Genomic DNA, 16,704 nt, shown 5'->3' on the forward strand with positions numbered 1-16,704 from the left:
TAGGCCAATTTACACCAGCTGAGGATATATTTTTTAAAAAATAACCTATGCTCTTTTCTTTAACCCTGTTTTAATACAACTTGAAAAAGAGACAAATTAGTTTGTTTTTCCGCATTTACCTTAACGATTTGATAGAAAAAAATAGGAGAGGTGTCAGATTAGCAGCCTGGCTGAAGTCCCCTACCTACCAAATGGCTACAGTATGTACTGCAACAGTGCAAGCTTCACACATTGTCCTGCCATATGCCTCCACCCTGACCTGGAGGTACCAACTCTAAGGGGCCTGCATTCCCTTCTTACTCCATGTGCTATTCTTATTCATGCTGGTGAACACGCACTCCTGCAAGATGTCCCATTTGAAACCAAGGGGATGACTCGTGTAGGTGTTCGCTAGCATGAGTAAATGGGCGCACAGTTGGGCTCTCAGTCACCAGACCCATATGATCTCCAGTTTCTTTGCTTACTGTCTACAAAGTTGATTGATAATGAATGAGGTGGTGAACTTTGTGATACAGACCTAGAGGACCTCAGCTGAGACCTAGAGGGTAACCTACTTCAGCTCTCAAAAGTCATCAAGCAGTGACAACTTCCATTTACTACTAATCTGGACTGGATTGGAATCAGTGGCCTTAGATGTGGAATGGCATATCATGTTGCCATTCCCTCAAGCCACTCATGGTAACTTTCTAAAGTATTTTTCAACACAATAATTTTTTTAGAAGTCATGAAATTGGTTAACAGGGATGATCCTTTTAGATTTCACAGCTGTCCCTGGAGTCTGCTAGGATCTGCTTTCTCACCAAACCTAAATCTGTGTGTTTTCTGCTGAGTAATGGGCTAATAATGCACACAAAGATGTCTAATAACAGCCGCAGTACAACATACCAGAGCCTTGTCTACCAGGGCTAATTCACCAGGGCTAATTTAGCTGATTTAAGGAGATCCCAGTGGGAAGCTTGTCCTTCAGGAGGGATGGCCAGAGCTAGTGGACAGCCGGTCTGCCCTCCCATGGGGATTCAGAGTAAGCTGTCTCAAGTGACAACAGCTCACACTCCTGAAGCAGTTGCAGACAGGTTCAGGTGCTGCAGAGATTAAAGTCAAGACCTTTGTGGCCTGGCATAAAGATGGATCTTCTTTCAGTCACCTCGGTGTGGGTGTCAGATATACAGACCTCACTCTGGTAGTCTCCTGCCTGCTGACAGCTACTAGGAGAGCGCTGAGGAGAGTGAGTGAGAATTAGCACGTTTTCAGACTAGCTTAAAGTGGAAGTGTTTTCATTACTGCTAGTTTTATAAGTTTATATTAAAACTGTAAAAGTTTCATTGCTGCCTGTGTAGTTTCTGAGCACATGGGATTCAGGCTTTTTAACTATCATTGTTTAGCTAAAATGATTCACTTCATCAAACTTAGTTATTCTGCCATTGCAAAAACTTGTTTTATGGTGTGCACCAGGCAGCCTACAGATACACCTTTGGCATTTCCAACTTCACCTTCATCCTCTGGGTAATTTGACATCTGCAGTGATGGCTGAAGGAAATGTTATTAAACATCCCCAAAAATTTCACCAGAATTGTGAGGTCTGTGGATGACCAACATTTAAAGTAGGTGTCGAAAAAGGCCAGTTATTCTGGAGTCTGGCAGAAGCTGTGCAAGCATTGGAGGTAACACTATGAAGAAAACTCTGAGTGAGGAAAGAACATGCCTTTTATGTCCAATCAAATTAACCATGATTTGGCTGACTTCGCAACCCATGTTTGGGTTCACTGCAGCTTTACCTCAGGGGGCATGAAGTAGTGCAGTAATGATGATACAGGGATGGCCTGTTACTGTGACGTTATCCAAGGTTTTCTGCCTAGGAGCCATTTATCTTGGTGTTACCGAGCATAGGCTGGTATTTTCACCTCACACTTCTATGATTCTTTTAAAAATATGCTCTAAATAAAGCATTTTGATCATTTGAAATATAACCCGGTCTCTATAGTTCCTCCTATTCTTTTCCTTCTGACTAGGCAGAGCAGACCAAATTGATTCATCAACCATCTTTCTTCTTCCTTCCCCTGTGTTACACTCTGTTTCTCTCTCTTATTCTATTAATCTTTCTTTCTCTCTCTCGCTCTCGCTGACCCTTTTCCTCTTTTGTCTCCCTCTGCTGCACATAGCCTGCTGATAACTGTTTTATAGCTAATATTCAGTTTCTGGTCTCTTGAAAACTTTGAAGCCAAATCCCAGCTGATTAATGTACGGTAGTGCTTTATGGGTATGTTTCCCCTACACAAAATGAAATAGACTTACAGAAACAAGTAAACCTAAAAAAGTTTGTTTTTAATTAAAGCCAAGCTGAAGCCCATATTTAAAACCAGGAAACTTTCTGGATTAACCCATTTATTGTTACCAGATGTACGGGACCAAAGTTTGCTGCAGGTTCCCAAAAGCACTCCGAGCTCTAATTTTCGCTCTTTCCCCTGAGATTGAGCCTAGGTACACTTCTCACCAGTCTTACCCATATTTAGCTGAGGTGATTCTAGTGCATAAACAGATGCCTACATTTGTAAATACTGTGTGTTCCTATAGACACAGGCCCACTCAGAGACCAGCAGCTCAGAGGCAATGTGAAAGGTTGGCACAGAGGAAAGATCAGACCCCCAAATCAGGGAGCTTTCAGGTTTCTGTTTACTTCTTGAAATGAGTCAGCTCACCCCCTTCACTGTAGTGATTTAGCTCAGGAGTCTGCCCCCCACTAAATGAAACCTCCAGGCTGGGCATAGGTCTCATTCTGAAGCCTGGTACCTACCACATTTGTTTTTTGCCATCTTGGTTTTCAAGGCTCTAAAAATAATTGTCAGTGATTCAGAGAGACAAGGTAGGTGAGGTAATATCTTTTATTGGACCAACTTCAGTTGCGGGAGAGAGAGTCAAGCTCTCAAGCCACACAGAGCTCTTCCTCAGTGATTCAGAGGATTACTTTTTTCTTCTCTTCTTCGAGCCTGGAAGCAGAGGAGGCAAGTAAATGGCTTCCTTTGAGGTCACTGCCAAAACCTCTGTGGGTATGTCTACGCTGCAATTAAAAACCCGTGGGTGCCAGTGCCAGCTGACTCGAGCTCCAGCTAAGGGGCTGTTTATTTGCAGTGTAGACATTCAGGTTTGGGCTGGAGCCAGGCTATCGGACCCTGCAAGGTGGGAGGGTCCCAGAACTCGTGCTGCAGTGAACAGCCCCTTAGCCCAAGCCCCACAAGCCTGAGTCCGCTGGCACAGGCCAGCCAGAGGTGTCTAACTGCAGTGTCGACATACCCTTTGTGCACAGATTGTCCTCTTTCCCAAGGAACCAAGCCTGTCACCTTTGCATGTGGTGCAAACAATTGGGTTGCTCCAGATTTCCCACGCTGGCTCACGAAAGATATTTCAGTAACTATTTCTTTTACTGCCATCAAAGGCTGATCCTTAAAGCTCTCCCCCCTCCCCTTTTTTTTGTTCTGCCAAGTCAAACTGCTCTTGAGAGTAACCATTCTCATCTGTTTCAGATGGAGATTATTTTACGTTTACAAGACATGAACCCATCGGAGTGTGTGGACAGATCATCCCTGTGAGTATCTCTGCTAGTGCCTTGTATTTATTTTCATTTGAACCAGTTCTCTTTAAAAGACACATAAAACATGGACCTCAGCTATGTGTGTTTTCCATTACGAAAAAAAGCTGAGCTCATATTGTTGACATATCTTTAACAGTCTCCCTGCAAATGCTTATTTGAACACGCTAATAGGGTTTTAGCTCTGGTATTAGGAGTTAAGTTCTCAAGTCATAGAATTCTCATGATTAAAACAAGCAAAGCAAAACACAGTGTTAATATGCTGTCATTGGTTATGGATGTTCACACAACTTATGGAAAATTGATGCTTTGCTGTGGCAGTCATTTTTTATTTAGTTAGTTTTTACTGCAATTTAACAGACGCCTCCAAGTTCCTGGGACAATGTTATGTATTTTAATTCTGTTCTTTCCTGGTATTTCTTTTTACAAAGCTTTTAGAAAAGAAGAAACTCCAGAAGACACGTCATTACAGTTAACTTTGGGCAGATTATTAAAAACATGAAGGGTTTATTGTATTTGTTGCAAGAGAGAAGGACACTTATTATTTCATTAAATTTAATACTCTTTCTTTCCTTCTCCTCCCCTCCCACCCCCTTGTATGCATCCTCGGCAAACTCCTGTGATACATTGCATGGGAACTCCATTGAACAAGCATTCTTTTCAAAAGTACTGGTTAATGGTTTCTGGGAGAAATTTCAATGGGAGGCTCATGTACAGCTATTAAAATATGGTGCGGAAGCTTTTCCTTTACAAAGCATTGGGGAACTAATCAAGAATTTTTTGTTGATGTTGGTTTTTGTTTTATTCATGTCTACCGCAAGCCCCTGAGCGGCCAGGGTGTGTTTGTAATACGCAGCAATTTCAATAAAAAGGAGCAACCCAAAAAAGATGATTTTTAACAGCGTCAAGGCCTTTTTTCTCTTACTATTTATTACTCTATTTCTTTGTAACGGGTGACTCTTGTGGCTGGCACTCTATATGAACGCCATGGGAAGGAGCTCACAGTCTAAGCCCCATCCTGCAACACCTACACATGTTCGGAACTTCTAGTCACATGAGCAGCTCTGTGGAATGAGTGACTTCAATGGCAATAGACTTGTGTAAAGTTAAGCATGTGCGTAGGTGATTGCAGGATCAGAACCTTAATGCCCATTCCTAAGGCACTGGGCATTTCCTGGGAGCTGCTCAGTGCCCTCAATGGACATGTTCTGCTGAAGTGACTGGGCGCTGCAGATACTGAACACTCTGCTGGAGGTGCCCAAGATCCTGAAGAATATAGGATTTATTTACTTGATTTAGATTTGTACAAAAGTATAAAGGGGAACCTTATCCAAGGCTTTAGCCACCCCTGCAATGTACTACAAAAATAAAACTAAACAGCCAGCACTGCACAAAACTCCCCTCCCTGCTCCACATCTAACCCCCATCAAAACCTACCCTCCACTGTAGCCTTGAATCCTGCAGCATACCCTGAAGGTTAACAAACCCGGGCCATTTGGGGCCAGGGGTGCGAAGCTTCTCTCAGACCTGAGATTCCCCTCATGGAGAACGCTCTATTGCTGAGCTCCTCTCTTTTAAATAGAGGGGGATCCAGCTCAGGTGCCTCTGCTGATCACAGCTGTGGCATCCTGACATAAGGAGAGAGGAGATCCAGTAGGTAGATATGTCCTAGGCCAGGATCCAGCTGTAAATTAGGCACTAACAGCACAGTCCAAACACATAATCCGTTACATATGTTTTGTGCAGAGACGTAGGTTGAAGCTGTATTTATTTTGATTTTTAGTGTCTTACGTAGCAAAACCTTCCTGGAGAAGAATGAGGAAAGACCTTGCAAGGTTCCTAACTAGGAATGCCTATTTTCACCCTGCCACATTTTGCACTATACAACTCTTCAGAGCTTTACTGCAAGAGGCGACAGAAGTGCAGGCTGTCAGCATACTGTTGGCCCAATGTCTCCACTCCCAGGCTTATATACTGGTGATGGAATTAAAACATCACTCTGTCTCCAAAGTTTATAAACAACTGAGGGGGGAAAAAATTGGGTGTTTGGTGAAGGAAAGACATTTGTGTATTTTTTCAAGCTTGCCAGGGTCCAGCGAGAGGTCTATGAGAGTGGCAGCTGATGTGCATCAGGCAGTAACACCTTCTAGCTAGTGGCTGACTCTTCATGACTGATATTTCTATTTTCTTCCAAGTGAGATTATTGTAGTTACATCTATGAGTTCAATGCTGCAACCGCAGATGTGAATAACTTTACTCACATGAAATCAATGGGACTGCTCATGTGAGTAAAATAACGTACATGCATAAGTGTTTGCAGGATCAGGCCCAAATGCAGAAGGCCCGATACGTTTGATGATTGCTACCAGATGGAATCCTAACCATTTTGTGCAGCAAATAAATATAATGGGCCAAATTTTCTGCTGCAGTAAATTGGCATCCTTCAGTTGAAGTCAATGGAGTCGCTTACACCAGCAGATAATTTGTCTGGATCAATTTATTGTCTCTCTTTTTCTTGTGTGTTTCATACCAATTGTTCAAAAAGAACTTGTAATGAAAATGACACAGATAGTTGACTGTCTTTTTGTCTCTGATATTTCCATGGCAATGATCTGTAAACATGTTAAAACTTCCTTGGTAAATAAATAGATAATACAGAGTGCTGATACTGTAGAGATATTGGGAGGGATGTGTGTGTGTGTGTGTGTGTGTGTGTGAGTTATTTCTTATAATCCCATCAGTTAATTATGTATGGGTTTGCCTAGAAATGCTCTGGAGTTCTTAAAAAGCATTCAAGGTTTAGAAATCTGTCTATATAATCTGGCACTGATGCAAAATAGTTCTTTCTGAACATCACAGAGCCAGCAGCTATTTGTCCTGAATGGGGGGAGGGGGGGAAAAGGTGCCAATTGCAGAATAGTCAATGAAATTAAAAGCTCGGATTAAAAAAATTGACGTCTAACCCAAAATTCTTTTTGAGAAGATGGGGGGGCGGAGGTTATAATTCTTTGAGTAGAGGAGAAAGAAGAATTGAAAGGTCACTGTTGCCTCTTTCTTAATGGTGGTAATTAAAAAAAAACCTGGCTTTGTGCTGGGAAAGATTTATGTGGAGGATAAGCCTGAGAAATCAGTGAGGTAGCAGCTTGACATCTTGAAAACAAAGCACCACTGCAATATTTTTCCATCTATCAACTTTTATTTTTTCCTACAGTGGAACTTCCCCCTGCTGATGTTTGCATGGAAGATTGCCCCAGCTCTGTGCTGTGGCAATACAGTAGTTATTAAACCAGCAGAGCAAACACCACTCAGCGCGCTTTATATGGGAGCCCTCGTCAAGGAGGTAAGAATAATTGACAGGAATAATGTCTCCTGCTCTCCTGGCAGCTAAGGAACTACCACAGCATGTCTAGTTTAGTTTGCTTGGTCAATTTTCACAAACCATGTTTCCTCTCATTCTGTTTTGCTAGGCTGGCTTTCCGCCGGGAGTAGTCAATATTTTGCCAGGATTTGGTCCAACTGCAGGCGCAGCAATAGCTTCTCATGTTGGCATAGATAAAATTGCTTTTACTGGATCTACTGAGGTAAGTGTATTCTAAAATATGTTACTGTAAGATATCAATCCAGAAAATATTTAGGGAACAATAGCCAAGCTCTTGACTGAAGTTCCTCCGGGTCATCCAGCAGAAAGGATATACTCACACCAGAACGGTCTGTCCTTCCCAGCTAAATCTACATATTATCACACTACCAAAGCAGAGGTGTCACTTTCCCCTTAACACCTGCTGTACCAAATACCATGGCACAAGAAGCACATGTGGAAAAATATTGGTAGGATTTCCTATGGGCTTGTGAGGACATGAATTAGGACACATGGGTAGATAGATTGTGTAGTATAAGCCATACGGTGCACAAGTCCCTCTTTGGTGTCCATAATCTGTGTGACCTAGAAGCTATTGAAGAGGTTAACGCTGAAGAGAATGGTTTTAATCTACATAAAGGGGGCTGAACCAACCAGAACAGTGACTTTGCCTAACTCTCAAATATGTACAAAGACCGCTGTTATCATTCAGGAGTTGGGGATAATAGAGGTGCTACAGGCTGATGCCACCATAGAAGGGTCCTTATCTCTCAGTCTGAGGAGAGGAAAAAAGGAAACCAGAAGGAGAGGAATCTCAATGGGAGTTTCAGGATTGGTAATATTTAGAGAGTACTAATAACAGGCCCTGTTCCACTGAGACTTTGACAAACTATTGTATGGATGGATCCTACAATTCCAGGGGTCTGTTCCCTCCTTGATATGTGTACATGACTCCCACTAGGCTCAATGGACATTTTGTGTGCATCAAGGGTAGACTACACTCCATAGTGAGATAGATTTACTCTTGGTGTGAGATTATAACCTGATCCTGCCGTCCTTATGTGCATGCATGGTAACTCTCACTGAAGTCACTGGGAAACTTGTGCGTGCAATGACTGCGGGATCAAGCTTAATCTATTACTTTCAGTACTTTTTGGTACAATAAAATCTATAATGAATCGTAGGTACCACAGTGTATGGGCCTAAATTGTCAGTATAATGTGGATGCAATTGTGTGCCTAGTTTACACACAAAATTACCTTTTAGAAAATTTACCATGTGTAATTATGTGTGGATTTTTATGAAAATTTAGGTTATAATATATAAAAAGTAACAAAGTCAATTGCAACAAACATCAGATTTCAGATTACTTTGAAAAATTGCAACAATTTCATTACAACTCCTGTTCTGTTAGCGATTTACATTAGCATCATAGAATATTGGAAATCTTAATATGAGCTCTGTCTCTCCCTCCCACCCCCCCAATAAATTAAGTTGAAACAATTGTTTTCACAAAGGTATGTGGTCTGTGTTTAAGATAAATATTCTATTATACAGGATGTTGCGCTGTTTGGAGGAGAAATAATACAGATGGGTTAGGTTTCAAAGTTGTCTTTTGTAGCCAAAATAAATTTTTATTGTAGTTCAAGACAGCTTTAGTTTTAATAGGCGCTTAAAACTCAAAAGCTGTGGGTTTTATACTAACTCAGTGCCTACCTTTAAAAGCCTTACTAATAGGAAGTGAAAAGCATTACTGAGATGAAAAAGCAATTCTCTAAGAACCTAAAGCAAGAACAGATGGAACATTTTAATGCAGAGTTAGTGTAAACTGTTCCATATTGTTTCTGATTTCCTGTAACACTGAATTCTTATAACAGCAAGTCAACACTGTAACATTTTAGACATGGTCCTGTAATATCAATGGTTATACAGAGCATCAGACTTCTCAGAAACAGTTTTCACATTTTTTAATGAAATAAAAATGGAAATATTTTGTGTGTCTACTCTTACCTACAGTAGGTCAGTTGTATATTCCAGTGATGTGGTTTCTTACAGCCATCAGATATACCCAGAGCCGGAATATTCCAGTCCCACAGCTCTTCCAGGTGCTAGCACAGGCAGTTACTATTTTAGCTCCAACAAGTTAATGATAAAACCTATCAGAAGAAAAGCAAAGTTATTCCAGTTTAAGGGCCTGTAGCATGGGTTTTTCTCAAGTCTCCACCACTAGAACCTCTTGCTTATACCGTAAACAATCAATATTTTCCTGTAAAAGCTAATTAAGCTCCCCAACTGCCTGCAAAAAAAATCTTCTGTTTGCAGAATCAGCATTAATTGGGTTTTATTGTCTCTTTTTCAGCAGTGTTCCTTTAAGGAGGGTGGGGGGAAGAGGTCATTCTTGGTACAATTTCATAAATAATAAAAATTCAACAAACAAAAGAAATAAGACTAAGAGAGACCAAGTGCATGACTGTGACTCCATGCTGGAGTCCATTGTGAGGACTCAAGTCTAGGTCTATACAAAGATGACAAGTTTTTTCTCATATTTTGACTTCAATCTCTAACTCATTTAGGCCCTGCTTCAGGGAAGCACTGAAGAACGTACTTTATATCCATGCCTGTTCAAGACAACACGTCAGAACATGCTTAACTTTAAGCATATGCTTAAGTTCTGTCTTGAATAGAGATGCTTTCCTCAATCAGGGCTATAAACTGCATCTCTCATTTCCCTCTCCTAACCTGAGAGAGACAATATGATCCCAATTGATGGAGTAATAAAAGGCTTCTATTCTCTCAGTAAACAAGTGTAATTCATGATAATGGCAATGGAATGCCCATTGAATCCAGAGGAATACACGCCCTCGCCAAGAACTTGGCAGAATCTGCTGGTTGAGCCAAACTCACTTTTCAGTCCACCTAGTTCCCCACTCACTCCCTTCTGCAGCACAGCATGAAGGGGAGTAAAATAGGGTTGCTAACCCTTCAGGATTGTCCTGGAGTCTCCATGAATTGAAGATTAGTCTTTAAATAAAGATTATGTCATGTGATGAAATCTCCAGGAATACGTCCAACCAAATTGGCAACCCTAGCTCAGTAAAACCAAATTAATCACATGGAAAAGGAGTCGGGGGAATACATACGGGTCAGGTGGCCACATGCTTTGTCTTCTCCCACTGTAAAGCCACCAGCATGCCATATTACACAAGCTCTTCTCTGTGCAAGTTGGGGTGCATGGTTTGACTTGCCAGCAGGAGACAGAATGAGTTTATATTTCAAATTGCCACATAAATTATTGATGTACTCAGCAGCATTGACTGCATCTCCATAATCTTCAGTCAAGCAAGTAATGCCTAACCACAGTGGAAGAGCCAATGGATAGCTGGCCTCCATAAGCCCCTCATCCCATCCATTTGAAGGTCTGCATGCCCATTGGCTTCACCTCATAGAACCAAGGAACCATGAGGCAGACATTTTTGCAAGTGTGCCTTTCACGGGTCTTTAAGTGGAAAGGGGGACATCTGTCTCTTTCAGGGAGTTTAATTCAGATTAGAGAGGAGAAGAATCCATGCAGAACTTGCTATAGCACTTGAATCAATCAAAATATGAACTAGTCACTTCCTGATGGCTCAGGTGTGAGGTTTGTGACTGTTTTGTTGATCAGTTTGTACTCTCCAGCTCTTCTCTATTTCTGTCTCAGACTCTTGGGCACTTTGAGAATTGTTTTAAAATGTCATGTGTGTGCAAAGACCATCTTCCCTTCATGGGCATAGTTTGGGGAGACCAGGGAGTTTTGCCCCTCCCCAAACTGAAAGCCTTGGACAGGTGTGGAATTTGCCTACCCCATGCATGGCCCCATTGGCCTGACTGGAGCTGTCCACCTCCACCCCCAAATATAAAGTCAAAATATGCCTATGCTTCCCTTTCATCTTCCCATCCCATGAATCATGTTTTCCCTGATACTATCACTATTCCCTTCCCCCATCCCCCTTCCTTCATGGCTCATCTCATGCACAAAACAGTGGTCCTTCATCTCTTTCATCTCATTTTACACCACTTTACAAGAGAAACATCCCTCCATGCATCACCTCCTCTCCTAATCCCCCAATGCATGGTTCTCAATGGCTCATTAGGAAAAGTTCTCCAGACTATTGGTGGTTTATGAACCACACTTTGAGAACCAATGCACTGAAGGGGAAAAAAATCATACTGAGCACAAGATCCAGATTTGGAACATTTTGCCATGGTCCCTTTAGGCTTCTCTGCTTTCACCGGTTGATACTCTTCAACAGCTTGCTTGATGGAGGGATTTCTAACAAGATTGGTTGTTTCTATTAGGTGCTTTTTACTGAACCAGGCCCCGATCGTGTCCCTTCTCAATTATTGCAACCTTCTCCTCTCTGACCTCATTGACACCCTTTTTTTCCCTCCACCCCATCGGTCAAACTTTAGCTGCCAAATGGGACCTTCCTCACCAATTGAGCTGACCATGTCACCACCTATTTGTATTTCCTCATGGGCTTCCACTACTTTGAGTTTACAGGGCTCCTCCTCGCCTTCTCAGCTCTTCATGACTCCGCTCTTGCCACCTACCTCATGGGTTTGGTTTCCTGTCATACTGCCCTCACCCTCTCTGCCCAACCATTGGTGCCAGTCCAGGGTGAAATCCTTGCCCTGCTGAAGCCAATGGAAGCTTTGCCATTGACTTCAGTTGGGCCAGGATTTTACCCCTGTTGCCTTGTTTCCCATAGCCATCTGCATGCATTTTTTCTATGCCACCCTCCATTTGATTTCCTCACCATCTCACTACCTTCTGCACATTTACATCCCTTTTAAAAATACAGTTCTTCCAGGAGGCCCACAAGGAGTGATTATGTTAAAGTTACATACAATCAAATGATCTTTTAAGAACCTAAGTTATCCCAAGCTCTGGATTTCCTAGTGTGTCCCTATACTTGCCTTTGGACTGCTACTTCTTTAGGGCAGGAGATATCTTCATTTTTATCACTTTACAGATCCCTGTAGGTTGTCAACACTAGATAATGCAATATTAATGGTGGACAGAAGTGAGAACTGAAGACTGCTCCAAAAGCACCTTAAACATTTTTTTCACTGTATGGAATGAGGTCATGTATTAATTGAGCCATTATCTTCTCTTTCCCTATAGTAAAATGAACTGCTTCAGCCATTGTTTACAACAACATACATTCTTGTGAGGGGGCAGCAATTTACACATATCTCAAATGCTGAGCGGCAGTTCTTCCTCTTCCTAAGATCTTTTCATTCTTTAAAGACAGGTTCTCTAAATAGTGAGGGGGAAAGGGCTCAGAAAGACAGAAAAGCCGTTATTGTAGTTGCCAGCCAAATTCTGCAGCCACCAAGAATGCCTGTGTAAGTGTTTTGCATGCAGTACTTGGACAGCCAGCTAAGTTACCATGGCCGAGGCCAATAAGTGGAACATTTTAAAAATAGCATTATCCGAGTTTTAGAACACCATCTGATTTTAAAATGTTTGTAAAAGCCAATAAATTTCTGAAGCACACAGTGTTCAAACTTTGCACATGATTTGCGGAGACGGCAGCTTCTTATTTGCTTACCCTGAATTAAAAAAAAATCGTGATTGGCTTAAACACATTAGATACATTTGGGATTCTTTTTATGTAGCTTTGTGGGTTTGAGCCTTTAGGGGGTCACGTTTTCAAGTTTTTCTACAGCCAGGAGGACTAGAAACTTATTTCATTTTAAAAAAGGAAAGCTGTGATTCTCACCTAATCCCATGGCTCAAGGTCCTGGGCCTTTAAAAAAAAAAAACAACAACCCACCAAACCAACAGACTCATGATATAGTCATAAGCATTTGGCAACAGTCCATGAGATCACCGGACACATAGGACTATCTAGTTCTCTCTGGTCTTCTATCTCCCAACAAATACACACAACAATACACTCAACAAAGCTTATATTGCCTATTCTAACCAGCCAGTCCCAGCCTGTACTTCACGGTCATGAGAGGGAGGCATTATTGAATGCACTAAAACATTAACTTTATATTTACAACCATAACACACTGTTTGTTCAAAAATGGAGGGAGTTGAGGCCAGGTTGAGAATCAGGCCTTTTATGTTACATTTACTAAACTAGTAATAGTGTTATCATTATAAGATACTAACACAACTAATCCAATGTCTATGTGTATACAAAGCATGAGTTCTTGTAAGGACATATAGGACTAATAATAATATCTAATGACTCAAGCAAAACATATAGTACTGTAGTTGGTAAGTATATAGTCAATACAAAGGATGAAAATTATACAATATAGATTAGAAATGTATTGACAAGGGGAAGGTTTTAATATAAATTTGCATGTTGCTACATATTACCCAGCAGTTTGTTCAGCAAATGCTTAATGTGTATCAATAACTTCTGTTCAAAAACAAATGTGTTTCCTCCAAATCTGAACTGGTTTGAAACTCCATCCAGTTTTTACATGCTCTCAAGATGATAGGAATCACAGATAGCATGCTAAACATTTGAAGCGCTGGCCAACAAGAAATGTATTTTAGGTGGCTGGTTTCCATGTTGTTCAAGCTAAATCCCATTAAAAAGCAGACAGAGTAACTCAGATTAAAGATATGATTCAGTTCTATGTTCATGCAGTTATGTGCATAAGTCAAATAAATATTCAATAAATGAGTTTGGATGCCTATGTAAACACAAGGTCCATAAACAACTTCAATAAAACCCAACAAAGCGGTCTGCATTTTGCTTGGCAGAGTGTTTTCTTTATGCAGTTAGATTAACAAACCATGATCTCATCATTAGTCAACAAGAGACTAGAGAGACCATCAAAGCAAGCTACAGGAGAGTCAAGATTGATTCATGCCAAACAAATGTTTGTAGCTAACAGCTGTATTACCATTTATTCTAATTTACTCAGCAGGATTCTCCTTTCATTTCCTAAGTGAGATGAATGTCATGTTGCATGATATAGACAGCATGTCTACCTACTGCATGAGTAATGAGTTGTGTCAGCTCTCTTCTATCATAAAATCTTTCCTTGTTTTTAGATCTTCTTGCAGGATTACGTCCTGGTTTTTCTTCCACTAACAATAAAATTCTTAAAGGCTGTGTGTTCCATTTCCAAAAGTCTGTCAGTTAATCATACTACTGAAATGCCCAATACAGGAGGGTTTGGGAAGGATATATTATAATTCATTCATAATTTTAGCTTAAGCCCTCTTGATAATTTTTGTCACTCATTCTGCTGGGCAACTTTTGCTTCCTGAATAACTAGGATACCCGAAATAAAACCATTCTTTTTTCTTTCCTTATTGCATTTGGTAGAGAGCTAGGAAGTTGTCCTTCCTCCAGGATAAGGCTACATACCAAAAGCTACTCTTGTCCACTTCAGAATTGTGAAGTTCACTAATCTTTGCTGGCCTGGGGACAGTCCCCAAGGTCACTTTAGAAGCAGAGTACCTCATATGGTCAAATAGGGTTATACTGAGTGATCTGGAGACAATCTGGAATCAAAGTTCACACAAAGCAAGCAACATCTCAGCTTTAAACGTTTTGTCGAAAAATCCCACTGAATTCTTTTACCTCAGAAGTTTAAAGGGCTAAACTGACCCTGCTGTGTGAATCCAAGGATTATAGGTAGTGCTTACTTGATTCTTAGACCACTTAACAGCCTCAAAACATTGGGAGCTTCAGGTCAGAGAAGCACCTGAACATTCAAATGCACTATTCAGGACTGGAGTGGAAACCTCACAGGACAAGGGCTTTGTTTTGGTTTTTGTGGTGGGGGAAAGAGGTTTTGAGATTTCCAGGGCTTTAGTAAGATTAGAAATTACAGCTTTTCTTGTATGATTTTAGCACTTCCACTTCTGTCTGGAATCAGAAAGTGCAGAGGCACATGAAAATAAAAGTTAATGGGTGCAATAGCTTACCCGAAACCCCACCCTCTAAAAGAATTTGGGTAAAGTTTTGGGTCTCATCCCAAACTGGTTTGCACACTCCTATTTAATATGTGACTAGATGAGTCTCTTCTGATAAGAAAGATTAATCATTCAAAAACAAAGCAAACTATTGAGTGCTCCTGTCAATTATTGAATTAATACAAAGAAAACAACCATCAGTTTAATAATTGAACACTTTTAGGGACTGCGATTCAAGTAGCTGTTTTGAACAGAGGTGCCCTGTACAGCTGGGTGTCCCGTTCCCCTCCCCCTCCAACCAACCAACCACCACCACCCCTCACCCCACATAACAGATTGTTTTCTTTGAGATGAGCCAAATTACATCTACCCACACCCTCCATGCAGTTTACAGGGTTATGGTACTTCACAACTTATCCAGGGATACTCCTGATATCTATCTTGCAGCCTATTCAAAACAAGGATGGGGAGTTGAGGTTTTCTGTGCCAACATTCCTGCTGATTAATCAGCTCAGCTCCATTATCTGTGGGGGAGTCCTCGTTTCCAAAGTTCCCTCGCTACGCTGCATTGCCTGTTGGAAGTTCACAGATAGAGCTAAGAGACACCACAGGGAGCATGAACTAAAAGACTACAGGGACTGGAACGCTATCACTTATCCCTTGGTAACTCTCGCTGTGGATGAAGAGAGAAATGAAAAAGGCTCCTTTTCTCAATAAATAATCACAGCCTCAGTACCCTCCTTAAGGCTCCCCTCATGCCATGAGTGCACAGAGCACTGTACCGACTGAACAAAATGCCAGTGCTTACTCAGGAGCATGCCCCGTAGTAAGCTGCTTTGTGCCCTACCACCCAGAAACGTGCTTTTATTCCCAGTGTTAAGGCTGAAGTAAGACTCTCTGTTAAGCTTATCCTTGCAACATTGACAACCTCTGTATATTAAAGACAACACATTTCCAAACTAGGACCATGGTCTCCAGCCCCTTGGGTCCTATAACATTTGGCAACCAAGGCCAGATTTCCAATTAGGCACAATAGGCATGTACCTAGGTGGCACTGGCATTCTCGGGGTTCCTTAAAGTTAAAAGCGGGTTAAAAGTTTCATTTTTTACAGCACACACTAAGGTCAGCTGTAGGCGGGAGCGGGGGGAGGGAGAGGTGCTGAAGATGCTGTGCCTAGGGGTACGTAAGGTGTAAATCCGGCCCTCTTGGCAACCACATGTTTTGCCAGGCATTTTAATCTTTTTTTTAACTTGGTCACAAATATTATTGTGACATTAAAGTGGAAATGGTGGGGTGGCAGGAAAGATAAATTTTGTCCTCCTTAACATGTTCTGCTTTTTGTTTGTATTGTGATTTTGGGGTGGAACTAGTTAATTATTGGTCTTTCAAAGAGGGAGGCTGAAGCCATAAGGCTGCAGAGTGCCATTGGCTAGAGCACCGACTATAACGGCCAGGCTCTAGCTGATTTTCAAACGTACATTTCATACCTGTTTGGGAGATGTTGGAATTTCTAAGTGACGTGTTAAACATATTCAGTGTGGCCCGGCTGTCAGTTAAACATAGTGGTAAAATCAGCTCCAATTAAGGGGATATGTAAGGAATTTCATGATAATGTCAGCACTCTGTTTCATCAATATAGAAGTAAAGAAAAGATGCTGAAGTTAATTTATTTTTAAAAAATCCACAGTCAAACTTGATAGTGGTATCGCCAGATACACAGTTAATCACTGAGTTACATGGAATGGTTGACAATTCCCTAATTATCCTGTGGGCTTTTTTCTTTGTTTTTTCTGGTGGGGGCCCTGGGTTTCTATTTCATTTATGAT

At 41.3% G+C, this 16,704-nt stretch overlaps 1 protein-coding gene across 3 annotated transcripts in view; it reads left to right on the forward strand.

The window, feature by feature from the left end:
• Positions 1-16,704, forward strand: part of ALDH1A2 (aldehyde dehydrogenase 1 family member A2) — a 67,963-nt gene that overhangs the window by 37,611 nt on the left and 13,648 nt on the right. For all 3 annotated transcript variants that reach the window (XM_043524095.1, XM_037911444.2, XM_037911443.2), the window contains exons 5-7: positions 3,519-3,580; positions 6,795-6,923; positions 7,051-7,164. In XM_043524095.1, coding sequence (XP_043380030.1) covers positions 3,519-3,580; positions 6,795-6,923; positions 7,051-7,164 — 305 coding nt within the window. The remainder of the gene's footprint in view (positions 1-3,518; positions 3,581-6,794; positions 6,924-7,050; positions 7,165-16,704) is intronic.

The sequence above is a fragment of the Chelonia mydas genome, chromosome 10 (assembly GCF_015237465.2).
Source record: "Chelonia mydas isolate rCheMyd1 chromosome 10, rCheMyd1.pri.v2, whole genome shotgun sequence".
Taxonomy (NCBI): Eukaryota; Metazoa; Chordata; order Testudines; family Cheloniidae; genus Chelonia; species Chelonia mydas.